Source organism: Rhinoderma darwinii, chromosome 2 (assembly GCF_050947455.1).
Source record: "Rhinoderma darwinii isolate aRhiDar2 chromosome 2, aRhiDar2.hap1, whole genome shotgun sequence".
Lineage (NCBI taxonomy): Eukaryota > Metazoa > Chordata > Amphibia > Anura > Rhinodermatidae > Rhinoderma > Rhinoderma darwinii.
In genome coordinates this window covers 218,499,513-218,518,792 of record NC_134688.1, presented here as the reverse complement: position 1 = coordinate 218,518,792, position 19,280 = coordinate 218,499,513, and the positions used below count along the sequence as shown (strand labels likewise).

The following is a 19,280-nucleotide window of genomic DNA, read 5'->3' as shown; positions in this document are numbered from 1 at the left end:
GTATTGCACTAGGTATGAAAACATTGGATATTTCAAGAAAACGTAGGCGTGATCATCGTACTGTGAAAAGATTTGTGGCTGATTCAGAGCACAGACTGGTTCGTTCAGATAAAGGCATAATGATGAAGGTTTCTGCCAGACAAATTAATAGGATTAGGAGAGCAGCTTCTAAAATGCCATTGCAAAGCAGCAAACAGGTATTTGAATCCGCTGGTGCCTCTGGAGTCCCGCGAACCTCAAGGTGTAGGATCCTCCAGAGGTTTGCAAGTGTGCATAAAGCTATTATTCGGCCACCCCTAAACAATGCTCACAAGCAGATACGGTTGCAGTGGGCTCAGAAATACATGAAGACTAATTTTCAAACCGTGCTGTTTACTGATGAGTGCCATGCAACCCTGGATGGTCCAGATGGATGGAGTAGTGGATGGTTGGTGAATGGCCACCATGTCCCAACAAGGCTGCGACGTCAGCAAGGAGGTGGCGGAGTCATGTTTTGGGCTGGAATCATGGGGAGAGAGAAGGTAGGCCCCTTTAGGGTCCCTGATGGTGTGAAAATGACCTTTGCAAAGTACGTAGCGTTTATGACTGACCACTTTCTTCCGTGGTACAAAAAGAAGAACCGTGCCTTCCATCGAAAAATTATCTTCATGCATAACAATGCACCATCTCATGCTGCAAAGAATACCTCTGTGTCATTGGCTGCTATGGGCATAAAAGGAGAGAAAGTCATGGTGTGGCCCCCATGTTCCCCTGACCTCAACCCTATTGAGAACCTTTGGAGCATCCTCAAGCAAAATATCTATGAGGGTGGGAGGCAGTTCACATCAAAACAGAAGCTCTGGGAGGCTATTCTGACATCCTGCAAAGATATTCAAGCAAAAACTGTCCAAATACTCACAAATTCAATGGATGCAAGAATTGTGAAGGTGATATCAAAGAAGGGGTCCTATGTTAACATGTAACTTGGCCTGCTAAGTTTTTTTTTATTGAAAGAGCTTTTGATTTCTGTAAATATGACCTCCTGATGCTGCAAATTCAACAAATTACCATTTTAGTTCTCTTTACAACCTTTAAAATGTTTTGATCTCTGTTGTGCATAATAATTTGAAACAGTGCATTTTGAGTTTTTTACTTCTAAAAAAAAATCTGTTATCATTAGGAAATTTGTTCAATAAAATTCGCATTATACTCCAACGGTTGATGGCTTGAAGATTATACTGACTGTCATTTGCATTGACTATTTAGGAAAATCAGCGAAAAATAACATTTGCATAATAATTTGGAATGCGGTGTAGATATATGCCAGTACATTAAAGTTTAAAAATAAAGTAAAAACAAAGTAATGTTAAATAAAAAAAATACACATACGCCTTATTTACAATAAACATTAAAATAAGTCTCAATACATAAAATATACACATACGGTATTGGCGTGGCTGTAATAACCTGCACAACAATTTTTTTGCATCATTTATGAGGTGTACGCTATAAAAAAAAAAAAAAAATGCTTTTTTTCACTTATTGTAATGAATTTATCCTCCATGTGCCTCACATTATTGGTATTAACCCCATCATGTACCTTACACATGAACTCATTATGACTGAGAAACATGATGGGGTTAATTACTATTAATGTGAGGCACATTCAAAATTCATAACACCTCACGCTTCACATCAGAAAATAGGAACTTATTTTTTTTTATTTATTACTTTTGGCAAAGTATCGTCTTGGTATCGAAATCGCAATACTACACAAAGTATCGGTATCAAAGTCCAAATTCTGGTATCGTGACAACCCTAATATGTATAAAGATGTATCAATAGTGTCTTAAGAGTTCTAAAGTTGCAAGGCACTGAAAAAACCCACAAATGGGACACATTTATGTACATACATGCGCCAGTTTTCTGGCCTTTAGGCCAAACACCATATTTATGAAGCCCTTCTGTCATTTTTTTGGCTACAAATAAATAAGTCAGAAAGTGGGTCTTCAGAATTGTATTGAGAACTATTCATTTATTAACATTTTCTGCCACAAAACACATCAGAGCTGACTGCTGAACTGGGTATTAACCCCTTCCCCCTGCTTGCATTCTGGGCCCTAATGACCAAGCCATTTTTTACATTTTTCCATTGTCACATTCGAAGAGCTATAACGTTTATATTTTTGCGTCGACATAGCTGTATAAGGTCTTGTTTTTTGCGGGACAAGTTGTACTTTTTAATAGCACCATTTTGGGGTACATATTATTTATTCATTAACTTTTATTAACTTTTGGGGGGGGGGGGGGGGAATAGAAGAAAACCTGAAATTTCACCACTTTTTTTGCGCCCTAAGACTACGTCGTTTACCGTGTGGTATAAATAACACAATAACTTTATTCAGCGGGTTGTTACGATTGCAAAGATACCAAATTTGTATAGATTTTATATGTTTTACTACTTACACAGTAAAAATACTTTCTTTTCAAAATTATTTGTTCTTGTGTCTCCATATTTGAAGAGCCATAACTATTTTATTGTTCCGCCGATGCAATTGTAGGAGGGCTTTTTATTTTGCGGGGCGACTTGTAGTTTTTATTGGTACCATTTGAGAGTAGATGCGACTTTTTGATCACTTTTTATCAAATTTTTTTAAAGTCAGGATTAACAGGAAACAGCAATTTTTCCATTGTTTTTTATTTTATTTTTCACAGTGTTCACCGTGCGGGTTAAATAATGTAACAGCTTTATACTGGGGGTCGTTACGGACACGGCGATACCAAATATGTGTAACTTTTTTGCTTTATTGTGTTTTTTAATTGTAAAGCATTTTGTAAGGGGAAAAAGTGGGTTCTTCTTTCTTTTTTTTATTTTTATTAACTTTATTCAACTATTTTTTTTTTACTAGTCCCACTAGGAGACTTTTATATGCGATCATCCGATCGCTTTTATAATACACTGCAATACTTTTGTATTGCAATGTATTACTGCCTGTCCGTTTAAAAGACCGGCATCTGCTAGGTCATGCCTCTGGCATGATCTAGCAGGCATTCGTTACAGGCAGACCTGGGGGCCTTTATTAGGCCCCCGGCTGCCATTGGAGACACAGACACTCGGTGATCTTATCGCCGGGTGTCGGTGGGATGAGAGGGAGCTCCCTCCCTCTCTCCAAAACCACTCAGATGCGGTGCATGCTATTGAGCACCGCATCTGAAGGGTTAAACGGGTGAGATCGATACTTACAGTGAAGGAAATAAGTATTTGATCCCTTGCTGATTTTCTAAGTTTGCCCACTGTCAAAGACATGAACAGTCTAGGATTTTTAGGCTAGGTTAATTTGACCAGTGAGAGATAGATTATATTTAAAAAAAACTAAAAAAAAAATAAAAAAAAAAAAAACAGAAAATCACATTGTCAAAATTACATATATTTATTTGCATTGTGCACAGAGAAATAAGTATTTGATCCCTTTGCCAAACAAGACTTAATACTTGGTGGCAAAACCCTTGTTGGCAAGCACAGCAGTAAGACGTTTTTTGTAGTTGATGAGGTTTGCACACGTTAGATGGAATTCTGGCCCACTACTCTTTGCAGATCATCTGTAAATCATTACGATTTCGAGGCTGTCGCTTGGCAACTTGGATCTTCAGCTCTCTCCATAAGGTTTCGATGGGATTTAGGTCTGGAGACTGGCTAGGCCACTCCATGACCTTAATGTGCTTCTTTTTGAGCCACTCCTTTGTTGCCTTGGCTGTATGTTTCATGTTTCGGGTCATTGTCGTGCTGGAAGACCCAGCCACGAGCCATTTTTAATGTCCTGGTGGAGGGAAGGAGGTTGTCACTCAGGATTTGACAGTACATGGCTCCATCCATTCTCCCATTGATGCGTTGAAGTAGTCCTGTGCCCTTAGAAGAGAAACACCCCCAAAACATAATGTTTCCATCTCCATGCTTGACAGTGGGGACGGTGTTCTTTGGGTCATAGGCAGCATTTCTCTTCCTCCAAACACGGCGAGTTGAGTTAATGCCAAAGAGCTCAATTTTAGTCTCATCTGACCACAGCATCTTCTCCCAATCACTCAGAATCATCCAGATGTTCATTTGCAAACTTCAGACGGGCCTGTACATGTGCCTTCTTGAGCAGGGGGACCTTGCGGGCACTGCAGGATTTTAATCCATTACGGCGTAATGTGTTACCAATGGTTTTCTTGGTGACTGTGGTCCCAGCTGCCTTGAGATCATTAACAAGTTCCCCCCCGTGTAGTTTTCGGCTGAGCTCACACCTTCCTCAGGATCAAGGATACCCCACGAGGTGAGATTTTGCATGGAGCCATAGATCGATGTCGATTGACAGTCATTTTGTATGTCTTCCATTTTCTTACTATTGCACCAACAGTTGTCTCCTTCTCACCCAGCGACTTACTTATGGTTTTGTAGCCCATTCCAGCCTTGTGCAGGTCTATGATCTTGTCCCTGACATCCTTGGAAAGCTCTTTGGTCTTGCCCATGTTGTAGAGGTTAGAGTCAGACTGATTAATTGAGTCTGTGGACAGGAGTCTCTTATACAGGTGACCATTTAAGACAGCTGTCTTTAATGCAGGCACCAAGTTGATTTGGAGCGTGTAACTGGTCTGGAGGAGGCTGAACTCTTAATGGTTGGTAGGGGATCAAATATTAATTTCTCTGTGCACAATGCAAATAAATATATATAACTTTGTGATATAAATGTGATTTTCTGTTTTTTTGTATATAATCCATCTCTAACTGGTAAAATTAATCTAGCCTAAAAATTCTAGACTGTTCATGACTTTGACAGTGGGCAAACTTACAAAATCAGCAAGGGATCAAATACTTATTTCCTTCACTGTATATCGATCTCACTGGGTCGAGCAGCCCCCAGCCCTCAGCTGCCTCTGGTAGCTGAGAGCAGGGAGATTTGACGGCTCCCTGCTCTGTTTACTTTATTCTAATGTAGCGCCGTGGAATGGCGGCGCTGTAGAATAAAGCCCATTAATGACCGCCGTGAAAAGGCTAATCGGCGGTCATTAAGGGGTTAATAAATCTCCCCCAGATGGTTTTAGAATTTTGGTGCAATAAATTTATATATATATATATATATATATATATATATATATATATATATATATAAAAATTATGCCACCTGCAAATTTTGGTCATTAAAAAATACACCAAATTCAGTAAATGGAAAGACTGACTTTTTGCTCTGTGCCTTGAAACCAGATGATTTCTTAAAATTGCGCAAGTGTATTCCATTTTGAGCATAAGTTTGACTAACATAAAACCCTAATTTTAAATGTATATTTGCATCTTCCATCAATTGCGGTTTGTTTTGATGCATAAAATGTCCTAGGGGGAACGTCAGGACTAGGGTTGTCACGATACCAGAATTTGGACTTCGATACCGATACTTTGAGTAGTATTGCGACACTCGATACCAAAATGATACTTTGCCAACAATAAGAATTAAAAAAAAAAAGTTCTTCCATTTTCTGTGAGGCACGTGGTGTGATGAATTTTGCACCTCCATGTGCCTCACAATAGTAATCAACCCCATCATGTTCCTCAGTCATAATGGACAACATTGGGTAAATGTGTTGAGGTACATGATGAGGTTCAAAATTCATCACACCTCGGGTCTCATATTAATAAGTAAAAGAAAGCAGTTTTTTATAAAAGCGTAAACATGAATGACGCTATAAATTGTTATTAGGGTCGTGACCATACCGAATGTATATATTTTATGTATTGAGACTATGTTTGTTGTAAAAAAAAAGTGTGTTTTTTTAATTTAACATTACCTATTTTTTTTTACCTTATTTTTAAACTTTAATGTACTGGCATATATCTATATGCCAGTATATTATCCTGTGTACGGATAGTACACAGACAGTTGTTCGGACAATAACTCACCATGTTTCCGGTTGTTGGGGCATACTAAGACAACACCTGGGGTCCTTCAATGGACCATGGGCTTTCTGCCCATATATGGTATGTCCCTCAATCGCGTCAGAGGCATTGCAGATTTGATTGCAGTATTCAAGGGAATAGCGGCGGAGATGAGAGGTTTCTCTGATCTCCGCCATTAGAGCGGGGCTGCGGCTGTGTAAAACAGCCATTGCCCTGCTCCTGACAAGTGGGCGCGCGGTCAGAATGAGGTGATGTGGAGACAGAACATAAGGGTGTTTTGCAGTTCGCCCGCCATGTTCTGTCATCAGTGGCGGCACTCATGAGTGCAGCACTGGTCGTATTACATCATGCTGCACGCACGCACGCACGCACACACTTGTTGTCAGCGCTCAGGAGCGTGGCAATGGCTGTATTACACAGCCGCAGCCCCGCTCTCATACATTCATGTGTTACAATGCCAAGCTGTGCGGCCACACAGCTTAGTATCGAAATACATGAAATAACGGTATCAAACCGTTTGAGGGTGCACAGCATCGAAACAGTATAGAAGTTTTGATGCACCGTGCATCCCTAGTCAGGGCTAGCAATTTTTTCCCCGTTATTGGAGATTGCATAGCAGCACTAGTGTAAAATACCATTGTACGACGACATTCGATTGAGCACAAAGAGTAATGTGATCAAGAAAACAAATAGTAAAAATACGCCTCTGCACTCTATTCCGGGTGTCAAAATGCAGATCCCTGAGAGGCTACCTCAAATGAACATACCCTGCCTACATATGCCCTGCGTATGAACTTTATAGAGAGTGGGGTGCCACACTATGGACCCTTCCTCTAGTAGCCAGAGGAGAGTTGATACAAACAGCTGCTCCCGCTCTGGAGAACTTGGCATGGCCATATGCTACATAGTCATTCATTCGAATAGGTGCCATGTAATACTACATTTTTCTTGCAAAAGCATATGGCCCCCAGCAATATTAGTGATATCAATTGTCAGATCCGCAACAATTAGTTGATCAACAGAACGGCTGTATTCTGAGAGGGGGTTGTCCGATCGAGACAACCCATTTACTGACCGCCATCAAGACTGAGTACAGTTTGGCTAATACAGTTCTTAGCTGTATTTCCAAAACTTTCTCTAGAGAGTACTGGTGGTTGCCCTATTTCAGTAAATGCAAAGATCTTTTACATAGCTTTAACTGATCTATGATAGATCTCCATTTTCTTTCACTGAATTGCAACCTGCTGCTGATTTCTGAACAGCTGCCATACCTGAAAAGCAACATTCATGAACTGAAAAAGCACTTTGTATACCCAGCAGAAACCGGTTTTGTTTTAATTCCTCCGCAACGTGCTTAAGATTACTATTATTTTCTTGGACAGGTAAAGCTGTATTAAAAAAAACTGTTAAATCAAACATCTTGAAATAAAACTACAAAAGACAAGACAAACTGGGCATACCGTATCCAGTGGGAGCGAGCACTGCCGTCTGACTGCCAATATGAGGTTGTCTCTCCATTAGTCATCTTGTCTATATCCGAGGAGTTAGAGGAGGTTTCTATGCTACTGTAACACTTTGTTACGGTTTTATATTTCAGACATTCATCACTGCCACTCAGAACAGCAGACGATTCTGTAAAATGGAACAAAGAAAATACAATATGTGCAGTCAGTATGGACAATTCCACAGGCCGTGCACTAACAGTATTTCCAGAACAGTGCTGAGGGGAAAACAATACTGTCAAAATAAGCAACTAGTAAAGAACTCAAAGCGACGGCAGTCTATTTTACTTACAATCACTTCCTACCCTTACCGTCGAAATGGGTGTCCTTGACGCCAGTCCACTTCTCTCCGGTGAGACAACTAGGACACATCGTCCAATGGCTGTTGCTATAGCATTACGTCTGTACTGATTAAATGTCATTGCAACATACAACCACTGGAGGACCCAGCCAAGTGACATCATTATGGAGACAATGCCACTGCGGACTAGGCGGCACACTGGAGGGTAGCGAGACTCCTTTTGTTCCCCTGTCATGCTCCGCTATATCAGCACTTCTCAAACTAGGATGCTGGCCTAAATGGTCACACCACCCCAGTTGTTCATGAGCAGCATCACTGAAGTGACCATATTATGATCACACCTGATGCTCTGGCTGAAGGAATATCCAGTATAGCAATAGAATGGACTCCCATAGAAAAACTCTGCAAAAGCCCTGCTCTAGACAATGAAGATTATAGATCACAGGTGAAGCTAGGGATATCCAGTCTACAGGCAGTCTTATGGCTTGCAAGGCTCACCAATGGCCTCCAATAAGGGGTTGTAGAGGATTAGAAAAACATAGCTGCTTTCATTTAAAAACCAGTGCCACACTTGTCCACTAGTTGCGTGTCGTATTGCAGCTCAACTCCATTGAATTAGATTAGGCTAAGCTGCAATACCACACACAACCTAAGCGCAGGTGACACGCTGTTTTTGGAGGAGCGCAGCCATGTTTTTCTAATACCATAAAACTCCTTTAAAGGGTGTCAGGAAACTTTTTTTTTTATCATATTGCTTTTAATATGATATTATCATCAATTTTATGTGTTCTCATGTTCTACTTTTTACTTTGTCCTTACTTTTACTTCTCTATGGGGGCTGCCATTTTTTTTTTTTTAAATCTCTGTATGTGTCGATTAACGACACATACAGAGATGGAATACGGCACATACAACTCTATAGAGAACGCGAACGGGAGCCATTCCATTCTCAGAAGCGTACGCCGTCTGTGTGGGAAAGGCGCATGCGCCACTCCCACACAGATCAAAACTAAGCTCGTTCGCAGAGCGAAATCCGATGCCATTTTCACATGGACCGGAAGTTGCTGTCAGACAGTAAGATGACGACTTCCGGCCATATGTTCAAGGAAGCGAAACCGCAACGAATAGGAGCGGAGGCGGGAGAAGGTAATTTATGTTCGTGTGTGATGTGCGTATTATGTTCATGTGTGATACTGTCTGCTGAGCCCTGTATCTAATCCTCCTACACTGTGCAGTCGCTCAGAAAATGGCGGCACACAGTGTAGGAGGTTTGAAGACTCAAACCCCTCCTTCTCCTGGCACTAGCCAGAATAAGGGAGGGGGGATTGTGTGAGGACACTAAAGAGTGTGTCCACCCCAAATTTGCAGCATAAATCAATGAGGTTGCTTTACCACATTGACCATGCTGCAATTTTGGGAACTGCTCCCTCTAGTGCCCAGCACATGGAAATATTATAAATTAGAATCTAATTTATAATATTTCCTGACTTGTGAAAAAATGAAAACAATGTGTAATCTTTTAAATAATTTGATTTTCACTGTTTCGTATGACTTTGTAGGAGAGGTTTATTGCGTGTATTTTACTCACTACACTGACTTTAGTCACAAATCTGTAATGAATTACTCACTTTGTCACTCCATACGGGTACCATGTGCACTTATTTGGCGTTTCTTATACATATAGCGCCAACGTATTCCGCAGAGCTGTACAGAGATGGTCATCATTTCCATCTATCCCTTTCCCCAAGGGAACTCACAATCTAATTCCCAATCACAGACTATTTTATAGAAAATCAATTAATCTAAAAGGATGTTTTTGGACTGTGGGAGGAAACTAACACAATAACAGGGAGCATATACAAACTCCATGCATATGTAGCCCTTGGTTGGAATCAAACTCAGGACTCCAGCACTGCAAGGCAACGGTGCTAACCACTGAGACACAGTACTGCCTATACTTTCTGTGCACAACAATATGACAAGGACAGTATATATAGAAAAAGCAATATGATCAAATACTAAACTCACCCTTTTCTTTTTTAAGAAGCCTTTCAAGGTAATCCTTCAGCACAGAAGATCTCATGGTACATATATTATTGCAGCACTCTAGAACGGGATAGGGAATCACAGTACTGGAAATACGGTTTCGATGCAAAAAACGAAGAGTTTTTGAGGAATGTAAACTAAGACGATCTTTTGATTTTGAGAATATGTCAATGAAGCCTGAAAAATAAGGAAATATAGTGAGAAACCAAAAATAAAACTCCAGCTTATCTTGAAACCAGTTTTAAACACAATATACTCCTCCTTATTAGCTATAAACACCCAAACATACAAGTCAAACAGAATTATTTTTTTCTAAACAAATATTTGTCTTTGCTTATAAGAATCAGGCATGTTTAACCCCCCCCCCTACCCCACAGCAGATGTTTAGGAATGTCAAGATGCACTCCTTCATACTAGATCGGCTTATCCCACCAAAATTGGAGGGCTCTGCTGGCATCAATATAACGTGTATGGCCAGTTTTATTTCTCTATTAAACAATTGAAAAAGGCAGAACAGATAATACTAAATATATGTATTAATAATTCTGAACTTGTAGCACAGTATAAAAATAAAAAGAGTATCAATTTTACCTGGTGTGAGAGAGCAAGCTTGCAGCTGTCGGATAACATGACTCAATTCTCCTTGAAGATTGGCACCACTGGAGGCCTTAATGGCTTCTAGCATGCTTTCCAAGTCTACCACCTCATCACCTTCCGCGTCAAACTGTGCAAAAGCCTGAAAGAGATGCCCATGGTTAATCCTAGATGGAAAGTGTTCTCAGGAAAAGGCTAAGAAAAATAAAGAGTGTGAATTACGGAGATGAATGTTTACTGCATTAGATTACTCAACTTTGGTTCACACTACATGGCCTTTGTTTGGCAAAAGAATATATAATATTGATCAGCCATAACATTAAAACCACATGCCTAATATTGTGTAAGTAACCTTTGTGCTACTAAAACAACTGACCTGCCAAGGCATGGACTCCACAAGACTTCTGTGGTTTTAATGTTATTGCTGATCAGTGTACAATAAACGGACAGATCTTTATTTTTGGTTTCAAGTTCAACCAGAAAATAAAATACTAAGCCATACATTAGAGAAGTCCATTCCTTTCCGCTGTCCTAGAAGTTGACAGTTGAATTGGAGTGAAGCTTTTTGGAGAGAAGCCATAACAGAACTAAAAACAAGTGATTACAATCCACCTAGATACAAGTGGCATCGAGCCAGGTGTAAACCAAGGTTCATCCAAAAGAATAGGCTCCCTATGCCAAAACTGGTCAGTGTGCCAGCCACAAAGTTTAAAGTACAGGGCAGGGTCATTTCCATCTTATCACATCTTAGGGCTTGTAAATGCTTTTACCCACGTACACTGGGTGAGAGGATTAGTAATAAAATATTCATACTGTATCATTAATAGAAACGTATCATGCCTGCACACTATCATTTAACCCTTTTTGTCACCAGCCTATTTTGGGCCTTAATGACAAAGCAATTTTTCAGTTTTTTTGATAATCGCAATTGAAAAAGCCATAATTAATTTTATTTTTCCGTAGACATAGCCGGTGAGGGCTTGTTTTTTTGCAGGACAAGTCGTATATTTTAATTGCACAATTATGGGGTACATATAAATTTATTTACTATTGTTAACTGTTTTAATAGGGTAGTGAAAAAAATCTAAAATTTCGCCACACTTTTTTGCATCTTAAAGTTACGATGTTTACCATGCAGTATAAACATAAAAACTTTATTCAGCGGGTTATTTTACGATTTCGGCGAGACCAAATTCATATAGTTTTTTTTTTGTGTACTGCTACTTTTGCACAATAAAAACACGAAAAAAAAATAAATGTATTTGTTTTTGTGTATTCTAAGAGCCATAACGTCTTTATTTTTCCGACAATGTAGCTATGCGAGGGCTTACTTTTTTTGCGGGATGAGTTGTAGTTTTTATTGGTACCATTTTGGGGTAAATACGACTTTTTGATCGCTTTTTATTTCATTTTTTGGAAGGCAGGATAAACAAAACAGCAATTCTGGAATAGTTTTTGATTTGATTTTCTACAGCATTCACCGTGCAGGTTAAATAACAATAGTTTTATCGTTTGGAAAGTTACGGACGTAGTGAGACCAATTACGTGTAGTTTGTTTTTCTACTAATATAGGATTTTATCAGGGGAAAAAGTGGGTTTTTCATTTTCTTACACTTTGTTTTTATTTTATTTATTTTTTTAGTTCCAGTATGGGACATTACTATGTGATTATTCGATCGCATCTATAATACACTACAATACTTTTGTATTGCAGTGTATTATGCTTGTCATTGTAAGACATTGACAGGGCCCAAAACGCATATACGCTGAAGGCAGAACTTGGGGCCTTTGTTAGGGTATGTGTACACGACAAACGCCAAATACGTCAAATTACGGAGCTGTTTTTAGGAGAAAACAGCTCCTGAATTTCAGACGTTTTTACAAGTGCACGCGTTTTTCGCGGCGTCTTTTGAGCTGGTTTCCATTAGAGTCAATGAAAAACGGCTCCAATTACGTCCCAAGAAGTGTCCTGCACTTCTTTGCCGCGGGCTGAATTTTACACGCCATCTTTTGACAGCGACGCGTAAAATGACAGCTCGTCTGCACAGAACATCGTAAGACTCATTGCAAGCAGTGGGCAGATGTTTGCCGACGTATTGGAACCGTCTTTTCAAGCGTAATGCGAGGCATAAAACACCTCCATTACGTCTGAAAAGAGGTCGTGTGCACATACCCTTAGGCTCCCGGCTGCCATGGAAACCATCGGCACCCTTGATCTTGCTGATGGGGTGATAGAGGGAGACCCCTCGCTCGGAAACCACTTAGATGCCACAGTCACTATTGATCTAAGGTTCTAAACGAGCGGGTTTGAAGGTATGGTTACAGCAGGAGCGTATGGGTAATGCAGGAGCCCGGCTGACTTTAAACAGCCCAACACCCGCTCTAGTCGGCATGGTACACACGTGCCAGATTTATGTCACAGCGCATGGACGGTCATTAATGGGTTAAATGCCTGCATAAAGTAACAGCCTGAAAAGATCAGAGTGACCAGCATAAAAGTGTTCACAACCGTAATTTCATAACTGAACTCAGAAGCACCGGCCTATCCAAGCTGAAATATTACTTCTCTAAAGATGTCACCATATTCATATCCTCAGCTCCTCTTACTGTAAGGTGAAATATTTTTGCCAATGAACGCCAATTAGCAGGACAAAATATAAATTTCTGTTTAAACTTAGTTGACACTTGCTAATAAACTAAAAAAATATATATATTATATATACACTCAGAGCACGAGCAATTCAGGTAATAGAATTATGATGCTCATAATACAATTCCCAAAAGGTAATCCGTGCCTTTTGGATTTATTTTTTTCAGCTTTATGCAAATAAATCTTATCACCTCATAAATGGAAATTTCGACAACTTTCAATACCAAGTTGTTAGCTTGTTTTTATAGATATGGGGAAACCAGTACATAGCTAGTCCTGCGCTCAGCTGAGCAGTGGATACAACAGCATGGGCTGGGAGATAAATACATACCGTGTTTCCCCGATAGTAAGACACCCCCGATTGTAAGACATATCGGGGGTTTCAGGGGGGTCGGCTAATATAAGCCGTACCCCGAAAGTAAGACATATGTCTTACTTTCGGGGAAACACTGGGGTATTGCCGCCTCCTGCCCACTTCCGCGCCGCCCCCCTCTCCATACGTCACCGCGCCGTCCCCTGCACTTGCTCCTGCTGCAACTGCCGGAATCGAAGCGCGCGCCGATTCCGGCAGTTTAACCCATTAAATGCCGCTGTCAATAGTGACAGCGGCATTTAATGTGTTTGACAGAGGGGGGAGCTCCCTCTGTCACCCGATCGGCGCCCCCGCAAACAAATCGCGGGTCGCCGTCGGGTTTCCATGACAGCCGGGGGTCTAACAAAGACCCCCAGGTCTGCCTTCAGCATCTGCCTGTTAGGCGATGCCGGAGGCATGACCTAATAGGTTGCCTGTCAGTTTTACACTGACAGGCAATAATGCTTCGGTATACTAAGTATACCAAAGCATTATATATGCGATCGGCACATCGCATAGTGAAGTCCCCTGGTGGGACTAAAAAAAAAAATGTAAAACAGTTAAATAAAGTTTGTGAAAAAAAAAAAAAAAAAAAAAATTCGACAATTTTTTTACAATATAAGACATACCCCGAAAGTAAGACATAGTGGGGCTTTTGGGGATAAAAAGAAAGTAAGACACTGTCTTACTTTCGGGGAAACACGGTAGGCAGCACAATCCTCCCTGATGGTTTGCTACAATGGAGTCTGGAGTCCAGGCAGTATCACAGAGCATTTCCTAGACCAGATACAATTGTATCCACATCTAAGCTGAGAGCAGGTTAGGCCTAGTTTTCAGCCTCAAAGAAAGGCTGTGTTCACATCACCGTTGCCCTTCCGTTGACAAACAGAAACCTTTAGCAACGTTTCCCTCACCGGAAACGGAAGCTTAGGTTTCCGTTTGCCTTTCCGTTGAGGGGTTAACCCGACGGAAACCCTCAACGGAAAGGCAACGGTGATGTGAGCAGGCCCTAAGGCCCCACACGTCCGTAGATTTCATTCATCCATACTGTCCATAAATACTTATGCGTAGTCATTTATAGTCATTCATAAATCATCCACATATATGGAACGGTGTCCGTAAATATAGTCCGTAGTGCATCCGTATTTACAGATCCGCAGAGAAAAACAAAAGACAGGGAGGAATCTTGGGTAATCCCCTGGCGTCGCATGATAACGCTTCCGTAATTACAATTGGATATGGATGCACATCCTTAGTCGTCCAGAATTACGGAAGCGCCCATAGACTTCAATGGGGAAATTGATGCTGTAATTACAGACAAAAAAAAGGACATGTTCTATCATTTCTACGGCACTGACACCCATCCATAAAAATATGGAAAGGTGTCCGTAGCCCATAGAAATGAATAGGTCCGTAATTGCAGATGAAACATATGGTCGGGTGCATGGGGCCTTAAATTAGGGCCTGTTCACATCAGCATCGGGCTTCCGTTCAACCTTTCTATCAGAGGAACTGATGAACGGAAAGCTAGTTTAGTCGACTACGCTATTGTTTAAGCCAAAAAAACGAAAAACATTACGATACGGTAACAAACTTGAAACAAAATGCAACGGAAGCTTTACCATTGAAACCAAGCTGTGACGTCACTTACTCGTGCAGTTCCTTCATCGGAGCGACGGAAGAACGACCAGACATCGGCTCCAGCCGTGCCAGGACGATTATCCTCCTTAGCAGCAGTCCAGGCACTGCTGGGGCAGACGTTTGCTCATTCTCGCGTCGCTCCGGTGAAGGAACTGCGGGAGTAAGTGACGACACAGCGTGATCTCACGAGATCACGCTGTGCTGTGAAAAAAATTGGGCATGAATGGAGAGAAGTGTATGACGCGGAACGGTCAGCGTCATACACTTTTCTTTACAACGCCCAAAAAAACAAAAAACGCCAAGTTGGGCTTTTACCAAAAAATTTCAGAAATGTTAAAATGATCGTAACTTTGTCACTAATAAACGTTTGTTTTTTTAAATAACAGCGCCTATTAAATTAGGTAGGAGACAGGCAAGTATGAAAATGGTGAAAGCCTCTAACTTCAATTCTGGTGGTTGAAGCAGGATGCCTATTGTCAATCAATCCACTTTAGTATGGCAGGGGCACAGTTCTCGAAAGTGGTGCAGATGTAACCATGACCACAGCACAGACCTGATATACCTCAGTCACTTCTATTGACGGAATGTTGTAATAAAAAGCAGCAACAACAACACACAACCAAAGCACACTAAACCTAATCTGTGCTTTTCTACAATGTCCAACACCATTGTTGTCATTTCTACTATAGGTTTACCTGACTTATATCCTCTGACTCACACACCCGTCATACACTTTATAACCTTTGTATTGCTCTTTGCATTCAATTAAAAAAAGACAGAAATACCACACAATGCAAGGATGGCAGCCGTGTGTAAACTTTTCCCTCACACACCTGCCAAAAAACACATAGGATATTTATTTGGTGCAGAACAGCTGAAAATTTGGGGACAAACAAAAAAAAAAAAAAAGAAAAAGAACAGTAGCATCTCAACGTCAGCGTGTACTCTTCAGAGTTGATGTTGCTGGCCAGTTTTTAGTCTAGGAAATATCACATGAGGTATCTATGGGGCACATCTACGCCATTTTTTAACGGTTAAGTTGTTTTCACACAACAGTATTTTGTGTGAGTATTTGGAAGTCATAACCAGGAGTGGAACCTACACAGAGAAAAGTATCATGGAATAATTTGCAAGTCTTCTGTGTTTTGGACCCACTTCTGGTTTTGACTACAAATACTGAAGAAAAATAGTGAATAAAATACGAGAGTATAAAAGTGGCGTTATACAGAAGCCTGTCGGCAAAGTGTGAGAGGAAAAAGTGCCGTCTCTACATCAATGTGGTGCATTGGCATGTGCTTGCATTACTCCAGTACAAATTATTTTTACCATTTTATTATAAATGACCGCCGTCCAATTTGGCAGAATTGTTTCTGCGACTGAAAATCAGTTTCACACATGTATATGGGGCTGTTTCTGAAGTAGGTGCATGGATTTCTGCCACATGCGAATATACTCTCCGCTTTCAATCATTACTAGAAGGCCAGTTGTGTGGATTCTGGAACATATAGCATTGATAAATCTCCCCCTATAAGTATCTTCCGGTGTATTTGTATTGAAAACAAAATGGCGGTGAAGCTCCCATGATTAATCAAACTTTTTTCACCACTTTAAGGCCTTATTCACACAAACGTTGATTACGCCCCGGGCGGCACTCGTTTTAATGGCCGTCACACAGACCTATGTAATTCAATGGTGCAGTTCACAAGGCCGCTCTTTCCCGTGTGAATGTCCGTGAGAAAATAGGATATGTCCTATTTTTTTTTTTTTTTGCACTTCACGCATCCCTCCATAGACTGTCATTTATGGGGGATTTCTTCAAATTTCACCCACTTTGCTGCTACTGTATTATGCTACGGATTTCTTACAATGAAATCCATTGCGGAAAATCTGCAGTATTTACGCTACGTATCAACTTCCCATTATAAAGAAAAAAGCAGTGATGAACAATGGCAGGGAAAACCCGTATAGGAAAGCGTAATCTGCCGAGTCATCCCGCAACAGACTTTTTATATATATATATAATGGGAATTGTATACAGTGGCATATGTCGGAGCCTTCCATTGGGCGATACTACCGTTGTATACCTCAAACGTGATGTGAACAGAGCCTAATGGGAACGGGTGTCTCCTGACCGCAGATTCTGGACTCCAACACTCCACATCCTTTGGTGTTGCCGGGAGATACGTGCAGCCAAAGGCGTCTGGCCACAGCTTGCTTCCCTATTGAAATACACATGCACACCAAGACAAGCGGGAGAGATGTCCGACTATGTCATGTGTGAGACCAGCACAAGACTTCTTCACATGGCGGTATGAACCCTCACTTCCCTCTGATGGGTTCTGACGCTGTAGTTGGCACATAGAGGGTGGCCCTCAGATTGACTGTACACAGTGTCATGTAAATGAAGTCTAAGGGTATGTGCACACACACTAATTACGTCCGTAATTGACGGACGTATTTCGGCCGCAAGTCCCGGACCGAACACAGTGCAGGGAGCCGGGCTCCTAGCATCATACTTATGTACGATGCTAGGAGTCCCTGCCTCTCTGCAGGACAACTGTCCCGTACTGTAATCGTGTTTTCAGTACGGGACAGTAGTTCCACGGAGAGGCAGGGACTCCTAGCATCGTACATAAGTATGATGCTAGGAGCCCGGCTCCCTGCACTGTGTTCGGTCCACTACTTGCGGCCGAAATACGTCCGTCAATTACGGACGTAATTAGTGTGTGTGCACATACCCTTACAGCTAAATGGCAGGTGCCAGGCAAAGAAATACATGCCATGACTCATGAGAATGGAGTTCTGTGACTTTCCTTTTCCCTTCACATAAGTTAACGAAAAGGTTGCGATCTGTTAGTTCCCTAAGGTGCCACTGTTCTAGGTTTGTGCCCTGACTGATATACTGTAGACATACACAAGGTGCCACTGTTCTAGGTTTGTGCCCTGACGGATATACTGTAGACATACACAAGGTGCCACTGTTCTAGGTTTGTGCCCTGACGGATATACTGTAGACATACACAAGGTGCCACTGTTCTAGGTTTGTGCCCTGACGGATATACTGTAGACATACACAAGGTGCCACTGTTCTAGGTTTGTGCCCTGACGGATATACTGTAGACATACACAAGGTACCACTGTTTGGCATGTATCCAGCCTAAATGCCAAAATTGCCACACACAGCCTAACACCTGCCCATAATGACTAGTGGCACTGGAGTCTCCTGTCATCGCCACACTGCACACACTAGGCCTAACACAGGTAGAGTTCCTGTAATAAGCGCCAGCCTGGGTGACGGACGGCGCACTAGTGTTAATAGCAGCGTTACCTCCTCACACTCCTCCCGGCCACTGGCTCTGCTCTCCAACATCTCTATGAACTGCTCCCGGCTCAGCGCCTCTTCACCTCGGCTCAGTCTCTCCTCCAGCCAGCGGAGAAGGGCGCTCTGATGCCGGGATACCACCGACTCGGGAGCCCCCACTTCCCGCAGACGGGCCGCCGCCTCCCGCAGCCGGGCCTGCTCCAGCAACACACCGGGGGAGGGTGTCAACAGCGGCGGTAAAGCCGGCCCGCGAATTCCCAGCTGAGCGGGACCTTGCTGGCTGTCCGATCCTCCTGCCGCCGCCGTGTCCGAGACTGCTGTTCCGGTCTCCTCCTGCTCCATTCCCGGGTCCTCTTCGTCTCCGCTCCCACCGCTCACTACATTCCCCATGATGATGGCGGCGCCGAGCAGTTCTGAGTGTCCGGAGGACCTGTAAGGCCCGAGTCACCCCCCGCCTTCCCCGGCCTGATCCCGCCCCTCACTGAAAGCTCAGCCCGCCCCTCTCTGAAAGCTCAGCCCGCCCCTCACTGACAGCTCAGCTCGCCCTTCACTGACAGCTCACTGACAGCTCAGGCCTTACACCTGTCACCAGCAAGACTAGCCCCCTACTACAGCCGGCTGTTTGTGCCGCTCTCCAGTGCAGATGAGAGGGCAGAGAGAGCACACTGCTCGCAGACACACACCCGGTACTGTCATCCAGAGTGTTTACTACCAGGGGCGTAACTAGGAAAGACTGGGCCCAATAGTTGACTGGGGCCCCCCCCTCCCCTGGGTCTCACACAACCCCCCCTTGTAGATAACGCCATACAGCCCCCCTGTAGATAACGCCATGTAGCCCCCCCCCCCCTGTAGATAGCGCCATACAGAGTCCCCCTTGTAGATAACGCCATACAGCCCCCTTTGTAGATATCTACAGAGGGGGCTGTATGGTGTTATCTACAGGGGGGGACTCTGTATGGCGTTC

The 19,280-nt window shown here is 42.3% G+C and overlaps 1 protein-coding gene across 1 annotated transcript in view; it reads right to left on the bottom strand.

Annotated features, from left to right (window-relative positions):
• ZZEF1 (zinc finger ZZ-type and EF-hand domain containing 1) overlaps positions 1–18,781 on the bottom strand; it is a 168,754-nt gene extending 149,973 nt beyond the window's left edge. Inside the window, exons 1-4 of the mRNA XM_075852854.1 lie at positions 18,323–18,781; positions 10,349–10,493; positions 9,740–9,934; positions 7,369–7,540 (exon numbers count right to left, since the gene is read on the bottom strand). Coding sequence (XP_075708969.1) covers positions 7,369–7,540; positions 9,740–9,934; positions 10,349–10,493; positions 18,323–18,706 — 896 coding nt within the window. The 5' untranslated portion in view covers positions 18,707–18,781. The remainder of the gene's footprint in view (positions 1–7,368; positions 7,541–9,739; positions 9,935–10,348; positions 10,494–18,322) is intronic.
• Between the last annotated feature and the right edge of the window lie 499 nt (positions 18,782–19,280).